This window comes from Alosa pseudoharengus, unplaced genomic scaffold, assembly GCF_046254945.1.
Source record: "Alosa pseudoharengus isolate Yale_2024_CS ecotype anadromous, Long Island Sound unplaced genomic scaffold, YU_APseudo_1.1 YU_APseudo_1.1_scf_4, whole genome shotgun sequence".
In the NCBI taxonomy this organism is placed as follows: Eukaryota; Metazoa; Chordata; class Actinopteri; order Clupeiformes; family Clupeidae; genus Alosa; species Alosa pseudoharengus.
This window is the reverse complement of record NW_027468774.1, coordinates 21,230,826-21,241,100: the sequence shown is the minus strand read 5'-3', so window position 1 is coordinate 21,241,100 and position 10,275 is coordinate 21,230,826. Positions and strand designations below refer to the sequence as shown.

Here is a 10,275-nt window from a genome sequence, read left to right as displayed (position 1 = left end):
CTCTCTCTGTTCTTTTGTTCTCCTATCACCTTTGGATCATCTCCACGTCTGTCCCCAGAATCTGTATGAGAGTATCAAGAGTGAGCCTTTCAAAATCCCAGAGGACGACGGCAACGATCTGACGCACACGTTCTTCAACCCGGACCGAGAAGGCTGGCTGCTGAAGCTGGGTGAGTGAGAACGGAGCAGCGGAACGGAGGGATAGAACAGACCGAGCTTCCTCTTCCTCCTCTCTCTCTCTCTCTCTCTCTGTGTACTGTACCTCAGGGAACCCCTCAAAAAAGTACACATCAGTGAATAAGTTGAGTTGAGAGCTTTTTTTTACAGTAAGGAAGGCTGCTGAGGGAAGAGATGGATTATTCCACATGTGAGCGGCACACACTCCATACTAAGGCCAATTAGTTGGTGTGTGTGTGTTTGTGTAATGATGTGCTGCAGTGGTCATGAACATCCGGTGTTTTGCCTTTAACCCCCCCTCTCTCTTCCCAAAACACACACACTTGCACTCTGGCCCATGTGCTCACATGTGTTTTTGATTGTAGCAACCCCCCCCCCACCCCTACACACACACACACACACACACACACACACACACACACACACACACACACACACACACACACACACACATTCTCCTTCCCTTACATGTACTCTCATGAGGTCTTGTGGTTTGTGTCTTGGTCTTTGTGTCTCTTTTGGCTTGTTTGTTTTTCTTGCTTGGCATGCTTTGTTGTCATTGTTGTTGTCATTGTTGTTGTTGTTGTTTACGTGTTCCTTCTTCTTTTCCTTATCCTCTGTGCCCCTCTGTGCCTCATCCTTTCTGTTGTGTGATTGGCTGTCTCCCTCCTTCTTCTATGCTAGGAGGTAGGTAACTGACAGCACTCTACTCTCTCTCTCTCTGACCTCTCACCCTCCATGTCCTGTACTCTCCTCTCCTCCTCCTCCTCCTCCTTCTGTCCTCCTCCTCTTCACCACCCACTGCTGTGCTGCTTGACATAGTGTGTCTGTTTCTTTTCTCGCTCTCCTTCATCCACCTTTTCTTTTCTTGTCTTGCAATGAGACTGGCATCTGCGTTTCGCTTCTCCGCTCCTCTTATGGGGGATGTTGGGACTCTCGGGGGTCAGAGGTCAGGCACGTGCGCCTCGTGGCTGCAGTCACAGTGTCCACACCTTACACACCCCACACCCCCATTTCCTCACCCACAACACCCGACACCAACCCCATGCTAGCGCTGCAGGCTGCATGCTTGCCACTGTAGGTAACGTCTCTATGGGTCCACGCTTTTTACCCAGGGTGCATTGATGCGTGGCCCAACACCAGGAGCTACCACCGCGCCAGAGCTCCTTCCATATGCTTTTATTTTTGATGCTTTATTATGCCTATGACGAATTTGCATCGCTCAGTCTGTGAAATTGACCAAAAATATTTCATAACAGATTAAGTCAGTGCTGACGTAAAAGCCCTTAACATTGTGGTTAATAAGATTTAAATAACAGGTGAATAGGTGCTGCTACATCTGACTAGTTTTATAGGGGAATTCTGAAAGGCCGTATGGAGACACGTCATAGTTAGAGAGGAAGCTCCTGTCAGGTGAGATATGAATCAAGATCGCAGCAGGCGTGGGCAAAACAATTTTCCAGGGTGGCACAATCAGTTCTGGATGCTCATTATGAGGGAAGAATCCCACAGCTCCTCTGACAAATGTGTGTGTCTGTATATGGGGGTGAGGTGATCGGAGCCAACAGCCACAAAATGAGTGCCAAGAATGGAGGGAGGGCACTGTACGCTTGTTGTGCCTACCAGCCCCCTGTACCCCCACCCTTTCCCCATCCCCAGCTCCCCCTGCTACTGCTGGCAGGCCCCAGCATGCCAGCTCCCCCTGCTCCACGCTAATTGCTTCACCTCTGGGCTTCTTGTCATTTTTCTTGGCCTCCACACATGGCACCGCAACCCACCGGGGAGGCTCGGCAGCCAGCCCCCTCTCCCCCCGCACACACGACACTCTCCTACCAGCTGCAAAGTCAGGGTCGTGTCGGCCACAGCGACGGCCAGCCTCAACCCAGGGCCTCTGTGCTTGTATGTCTATGTGTGTGTGTGAGACTGTATTTGTGCGTGTGTTCTGTATCTGTGTGCCTGTATGTGTGTCTGGACGTGTGTGTGTGTGGCTAAGTGCTCCTCAGGGACGGCCTCTCAGCTCTGATTTGTTATGTTAGCGTCTGTGGGCTCAGCTCTGGATGGCGGGGACGACAGCGAGGTTTCAGCTGTGGGCTCTGGGCAGCTTTTGAACGAAGAGAGAGAGAGAGAGACAGAGAGAGAGAGAGAGAGAAAGGTAGAGAGAGAGAGAGAGAGGGAAAGAGGGAGAGAGAGAGAGAGAGGCTGCTTTGCCTGGTCTTTGGGTGGATAACGGGGGATAGAGTGCACAGTGACTCTGACTCCTGCTCTCCCCGAACTAGTGCAGCTGTTTGCTTTGGCTTTGTCAGGCTTCATCTGCATATGCTAGCCGTCTGCTAACCCAGGAGTCCGCATGAATAAATGGGACCACACAGAACTACAGAAGAGCGGGGCCAGAGGAAAGGGGGGAAATTTACAAGATCAACACAGCTAAGCGGGTTGTCTAGTTTATGAGAGATGAATCTCATTTGTTGGGTGTCAGTTTTCAGTCTTCAACATGCCAATATTCCATATGTTTGCTCCATTTCATTGTACTTTCTTGACTAGGGTACTGTACTGACATGCTAATAATACACAGTATCATTGAAAAAAGCAAACATTTTGGTCAGGAATGCCTCCAGAAATCTTTGGTCCTATGAATGAATATAATATTAGGCGGACCCAATAATAATGTTGATCACTGTTCTACGAGGGCCCCATGTCATTCCAGTGCAGTGCCCTTGGAATCATCCTTATTTCCCCCAGTCTTACAGCACCTTTACTTTTGGTTTAAGCCTCTCTGCTGCATCTAGGCCATCCTTAAAAAATATTTTTGTTTGCCGTAACCCGACCGACCCTGTCAATTTAGAACCGACCCAAATATTTATTTTTTCCCCTTTTAGTCCGACCGACTTGCCGGTTGTAAACTTGCGTTAAGACCGACCAATTTTTTTTTAACTTTTAACAACCAATACAAATAAAATACTATTTATTTTAGTAGGCCTAAGTATTGTGAATATAAATTGCCTACATACAAATGTAGGCTCTCTTAAATAAAACCCTGTGGCGTCATCTCTACACCATTGGTTTACGCATATCACACTCTGGCCTATACGCTTCGTTTCATTCACACAAACATCTCGACAACGCTTATTACTTGGCACGAAGCTCTGGAAGAACTGTGCCCAGATCTTTTGCCATCCTTTCTCCCCTCTAGTCTAACGGTGACTGTGTTGAAGAATTGAAATTGGTTGTGGTCTATTCAGCATTTCTCAAAATATGGGTCCGCAACGTGGAGACTGCTAGTCTGCGGAGTCGTGGAGTGAAATTAGGCCTGGTGCAAGGACCGACAAAAAAGAAAACAAACGTTTTCTGCTATCGATGTCATTAAACATGGAGCCATACAATAAAGTGGTGGTATGAGTGTTCATTCAATGCAGGCGTCTGCGCGAGAGAAACTGAAACTAATCGATAACGTTGGTATCAAAGCTCCGCTTCAACCTGTTGAATGCTATTTAATTGTTTAACGACACTTAATAGAACAACGTTGATTTTTGGAACTTCCATAGAAACAGAGCAGAGACTGTATAATACACTGTATAGCACTGAGTATTGTTTAGTCAAATTTGAATATGGCCAAAAGCTATTGTATCTGTTAAAGATCAACAGATCAGTGATTTACGCCTATCTGCTCGCCCAAAAAGCTGGTATTGTGTGTTCCTGAATTTTTCAGGCATTAAAATTAAACTTAATTAAAAAACATGTATTTTTTTTCTCCATTTCCTACCAATGTATGACACTTGCATGAGGGAAACATCCCAAAACAATAGCACCCATATAATTGTTGCTATTTTGAGAAGTATTTCTTTTCTTATGCAAGCATGATGCAACAATGCAAAAGCAATGAAACTAAATATGACCGCCGCCCAGTCCAGCACATTTTTTCCACAAAAATAAATCACGCTGAAAGGCCTATATGATTCTAACTGTCTCACAAAATTGCATTATCCACACTCAATTCTCACTGGTATCTGCTAGACAACAAGTATACCAAAACATGATTAGTTCATAGATTTCACATGTAAAATTCATTTTATACAACCCCACCCCCATCTTGCCTGTTCATAATTCTGAGAAATTCTTGAATTGTGTGCATGTGTGCGTGTACATGTTTATGTTTATATGTGTGGGTGTGTGTGTGTGTGTGTGTGTGTGTGTGTGTGTGTGTGTGTGCGTGCGTGCTTGTGTGTTTACCTGCGTATGTGTGTTTGTGCGTGTGCATGCATGCGTACATATGTCTACTGTGTGAGTATGTGTCATACGTATGATTACTGTGAATGTATGTGTGTGCGTGTGTATCTGTTTATGCACATGTGTGCACATGGAATGGGTTAACGTGACCCCTGGAGGCAAACATACGGAAAAAATTGGTCATCCTAGGCCCTACGGTTCTCAAGATATTCACAGAAAACTGTGTCTGCCCTACCCTCCTTTCGGGGGGTCCAGTACAGCGGGGGGGCTACAGATCAAAACGAAAAACGATGGTTCCATGCTATCCATGTGGGGTTACATGCCCACCAAGTTTCGTCTACCCCGGTCTTTCAGTGTCCCGGGAATCCTTGACGGAAATTTGGACATGCGAAAAAGAAAAAAAAAAGAAAAATCTGACTAAACCTATATGCCGCTTCGCTGCGCGGCGGTCATAATTATATCTTACATTAGTAAAGCAGTCCTCTGATGTGCATGTCACAAAACATTTAAGTGAAAGTGCATGTATAACAATATAGGCATAATAATGATTGTGATAATGATAATGACAATTTGATTTGGAGGTAGTGGGGTTGGGTACGTGTAGATGAGCCCTATGACCCCAAAGTCTGCCATGACTGAGCCTCAGGTCAAAGAAGTTTGAGAAAGGCTGGTCTACATAACCTGCATCAGATTGAGGTTTGCAATGATGCGCCTGAAGGCACCGGTTGAGGACCCGGTCAGTTACGTCACAATATGCACATTTGTTTAAATTCATACCTACGTAATCACCTTGACCAACATTTTTTTACTTTGAATCTTGAAAAAAAAAATATTGACCTACCTACCGACCCATTTTTTTTTTTGGCTGTTACTGCAAACAAGAATATTTTTAAGGATGGCCCTATGTAGAGAGAGCGCGAGGGCCAGGTTGGGCTCCTGTGATGCAAGTCAGCCCTGACATGTCCACAGAGAAACCCTTACGCAGCGCTGGAGTCGCTTCCAGTCATGGCCATGTGTTCTTGTTCTTTTTTGACGCGTTGTAGCCCCGAGTTGTGCTCTGCTTCACCCAGGTCTGGGGGGGTGGGGGGGGGGGGGTGAGAATCGAGTGCACACAAACACAAGTTGAAGCCTTTGCATGTTCTTTTATTTATTTTTCTTCTAATGCAACAAACACAGCCACAGACTCCTCACAGAAGAGTGTGCGGCTAGCTTCTAAGGTCCAGTGAGAAACAGTGCACAGCACTTTTTATTTGAGTTATTTCCCCCTCCTTCCCCCACACTCACACACAAGGGTAGAGATTGCGCTTGTGGCCAGAGGCGGTGAGGCCCTTTTTTTACATTTTCACCAGGCAGCTAGAAGTGTGCCAAGGATGAAAGAGGCTCCTCTGCTGCGTACTCTGATTATTCACACCTCTGCTGCTGAGGCTCTCCCTGGTGGCAAAGTGGAGAATTTATGGAAAGCAGGTCTAAGCAGGTCTAACTATTAATGTTCCTCTCTCTTCTCTCTCTCTCTCTCTCTCTCTCTCTCTCTCTCTCTCTCACTCTCTGACAGGTGGAAGAGTGAAAACCTGGAAGAGGAGATGGTTCATTTTGACAGACAACTGCCTCTATTACTTTGAGTACACAACAGTAAGTTGCACTTTCACTTGTCACATATCTCAAGAGTGATGCCACATTATTCAGATCCAGTCTGTGCTTTGCTCTGCTCTGTCCTGATATTCTGCTGCAATTTCTCCTCTCCTCTCCTCTCCTCTCCTCTCCTCTCCTCTCCTCTCCTCTCCTCTCCTCCATCTCTGAGTCTCTTCTAAGTGTTGTCAATCAAGGCGCCGTCTGGGTGTCTAGTCTGGTGTTTTTTTATTTTTATTTTTTTTATTTATTTGTTTGTTTGGCTGGCTGGTCGAAGCAACAGCTCAGACAGCTGAAACGGCAATTTTGACTTTTTTGTAAACCTCTGTGTTGCGCAGGACAAGGAGCCCCGTGGCATCATCCCCCTGGAGAACCTGAGCATCCGAGAGGTGGACGAGCCCAGGAAGCCTGTAAGTGTCCCCCCGGTGTCACCACCAAACAGCACCAAAGCTCCCCCATGCACAGACAGAGCCGATGCTGGACCATGCATGCAGGCCCACCACGACTCAGAGCAGCACATCTCACCCACAGAAAGAGCACGCACATCTTGCACAACATGCAGACCACTGAATTATGATCACTGACCACATGCTGTAGTTTTTGTTTTACTTTGACCCAAACAAAGTGTGATATTGGGTCATTCTCTCCATTCCCCAGGCTCTCTCCACATCTGCTCCTGAGTAGAGTTCTTTTCCTTTTGTCCAGCTGTGTGTTTGGGCAGTTTTTGCCTTTGGGTCACTGAATATTTTCTTTGTTTATCTCTCTCTCTTTCTCTTTCTCTCTCTCTCTCTCTCTCTCTCTCTCTCTCTCTCTCATACACAGAACTGCTTTGAGCTTTACAACCCCAACCACAAAGGCCAGGTCATCAAGGCCTGCAAGACGGAGGCCGACGGGCGAGTGGTGGAGGGCAACCACGTGGTCTACAGGATATCAGCGCCCACGCCCGAGGAGAAGGAGGAGTGGATCAAATCCATCAAGTAAGAGCCCCACACCACAACTAGTACTCTCTGACACCTCACCTTCTAACAGACCTTGAAAACCAGTTACTGAGCATTTGTTTTGTGTGTGTGGTGTCCTATCTGAATGCTAAGTTAAAATATGAATTAAATTAATGTTATTTAATTAAACCTTGCCAAAGACCTTCCGTTGTGTGGGGAACTATTGTTTATCGAGTGGCTGTGTTGTTTCTAGTGCAAAAGGACCACACAAAATGGCAGGATTTTAGTCATAGCAAAACGAGCCACGTTTTTTGGCAGCTGCACTAGGGCTGGATGCGGTGGAAGTGGGGCTTTAGTTTAGTTCTCCTGAACTCTTGCCCTGTCCCACTGGCAGAGCCTGAGGCTGGAGGTTGGAGTTACCCCACTCTGCAAAACTGACAACCCCAGTTTGTAAGACGGGGAAGATAAAATATACATTTACTCTTGTCATCTTTTGCTTGCTAAGTGAGAAAAACTCTCCAGTATTAATGTGCGACATTAGCATTTTATCCACCTCAGCAGCCTCCACTGACTCCTGTAATTGGCCTTAATGAGCGCAGACAGAGCTATGCGGGAACTCCGAGGCTTAGCATGCGGCTTTTCCGGACGTTCTGTTCGCTTGCCATTGGAGTTTCTTTAACATCCCAAATGTGATTACAGCCGTGTGATTGTTATGGTGTTGGAGATGATAATGTAGCCGTGTGCAGTGGATAGAGGCGGAGACAGAAATAGACTGGAATGTAGCGTTGCACTGCGCAGTGCTGGGGTGCAAGGTAGACTGGGCTGGCGGTATTCCGGCCTGTCAGGGCTGTTTGTAGAGAAACAGCAGGCTCATCACATATCTCCCAGTGACTGTAAGCCATCCACCCTTTCCCCACACATATACCCCTCCCCCACGCTTTCATGGGCAAAAGAAGGGGAGGATTAGCCTCTGCTTATAGGACCCTGGAGCGGAAGCACGGGTGGGGGGGGGGGGTTAGTAAGCATCACCATCACCAACAGCAGCAACAGCAGGAGGCCTAGTCCCTTGTACAGTCCAGAACTCCAGTACCCCCTGCCCATACGCACACACACACACACACACACACACACACACACACACACACACACACACACACACACACACATACACCACCAGTCTGCTAATCTAGCCCCATGCTAACAGGGATCCATAAAGCATGTTATCTCTTTCCAGAAGCGTCCATGTGGGATTTGGGCAGATGAAAGAGGGTTTTATCAGAATCTGAGTTTTTTTTTAAATGCCCAGTAGGAATGGTTATGGTTTTCCATCTCCACCATATCTCCTTTAATCTTTAATCACGCTTTGCAGACTGGTGACAAAAAGTGCCCCCCCCCCCCCTTTTTTTTCCCGGGTTCTGTTTTTGGAACGATTGGGACCCTTCTACCCTTCTTTGCACAAAAGCTACAAAATCAAACTGGAGTGAGACATTACAATGCAAATCTGTACTAAGAGTGCTCCACACTTCATCCTGAAATGGCAAGCTAGTATGTACAGCAGCATCGGAGCTTCTCGCTCGGTCTCTGTATAGGTTTGAGGAGCAGAGATGGTGTGATATAGAATGCTGTGGATCTGTCAGCCTGTATTGTTTTTAGCACTTCCTCCCCGTATAGTGTCCTGATTTTTTTTTTTTTTTTTGAGGAGAGCCTATTCTGAAGCGCTTGCAGGGGTAGAAAGAGGGAGAGGAGCCACGGAGAGATATCTGCATTAGGTTCGCTTTGGATTGGGGGTGGTGGAGGGGGTTTGAATGTGTGCCGGAGCTAACAAGATTTCCTGGCGTGAAAAGCTCCTCTGTGAAGCGCTGCCAGAGCCTTTGGTCTGTTTCTGATGCGCGCGGCCCGTGTCTCTGTGCCGAGCGCGAGAGATGATGCAGTGCACCCGAGTGCGATTTCAGACCGATAGCTTTGTTCCTGTTATTCTTTCAGATGATATGTGGTCAGAGTCGCTGGGGGGGTCAGGGAGCAGTCCACAGCTGGGGGAGAGGAAGAGCGAAGGTTAGGGGAAGGGTGGCGGTGGTGGTGGGGGAGGAGGCATCATGGTGATGAAAAGAGAGAGAGAGTGAGAGAGAGAGAGAGAGAGAGAGAGAGAGAGAGAGAGATAGAGAGAGAGAGAGAGAGAGAGAGAGAGAGAGAAGGAGGGTTTAGCTTCAGAAACCATGGAAACCAAACTGGGTCATCCAACAAACTTTGTTCTGTCTTCTTCTTCTGCATCTTCCTCTTCCTCTTTTTGATCTAGTTAAGGCAGGGCTTTGCAGAAATGTGCTTTCATTTCCATATCAAAGATGCTCAAGTCCCATCCTCCTCCTCCTCCCCCCTCGCCCCCTCCCCCTGCATCACTCCGTGTTATTTATTTGATTTCCTTTCTTTAATTGGACTCTACAGAGCCAGCATCAGCAGGGATCCCTTCTACGACATGCTCGCCACCAGGAAGCGACGCATCGCCAACAAGAAGTGAGACCCTCTGCCTGCCCAGTGCTGACCCGATGTCAACACCCCCTGGTCTCCCCACTGCCTGCTCAGAGCTGACCCCCCCCCCCACACACACACACACACACACACACACAGACATACCAACAACAAAGACACACACACACACAAACACACACACTCACACTACCCCCTACCCTGGGCAGTGACAGCTGGCACAGACTCATGGGACAACCCGCCGCTCCACTCCAATCTGGTTGCCCTCCCTTGATCCTTACCCACCCCCTGGACAGTGACAAAACTGGACAACAGCAGGGGCACGATGGGACCAACTGTGTCGAACAGCGTCCCGAAACATCCCCCATCTCTGCTCCATGCCACCACGCTCCCCACGCAAACACAAAGCACCCCACGCACTCATGGGGCCTGTTTAGTCTGCTCCGCTCCTCTGTTTATAGACAATCCCATCCTGTGTTTCTCTCAGTTCCCAGAGAAACAAATCTGTGGTTAATCTGTCATTTTTCACACGCATGCATGTGTGTGGGTATGTATGTATGTGAGTTTTGTATGTATGTATGTAAGTATGTATACAAACGGACTGAGTATATTTGATTGCTATGCCAAGTGTCAACATGTCTTCTGTTTCTGTAGTCGTTTTGTTCGCTCCAATCATTCACTGTGAGGGGACTGAGCAAAGGCTGGCGTTTCCCCCTGAGCTAGCTAGCGTGCTTTATCTGAGACGACCCAAATTATGGTAAAACTATTGCAGTCTCTTCAGCGCTCAGTGTGTCAAGAGTGTAGCTGGTGCCATTTGTTATGCCGAATG

General features: G+C 47.4%; 1 protein-coding gene across 2 annotated transcripts in view; it reads left to right on the top strand.

The window, feature by feature from the left end:
• Nucleotides 1-9,553, top strand: part of cyth3b (cytohesin 3b) — a 31,220-nt gene extending 21,667 nt beyond the window's left edge. For both annotated transcript variants that reach the window (XM_076265266.1, XM_076265265.1), the window contains exons 9-13: nt 59-170; nt 5,954-6,030; nt 6,366-6,437; nt 6,850-7,004; nt 9,405-9,553. In XM_076265266.1, the coding sequence (XP_076121381.1) occupies nt 59-170; nt 5,954-6,030; nt 6,366-6,437; nt 6,850-7,004; nt 9,405-9,477 (489 nt within the window). In that variant the 3' untranslated portion in view covers nt 9,478-9,553. The remainder of the gene's footprint in view (nt 1-58; nt 171-5,953; nt 6,031-6,365; nt 6,438-6,849; nt 7,005-9,404) is intronic.
• The last annotated feature ends 722 nt before the right edge of the window (nt 9,554-10,275 follow it).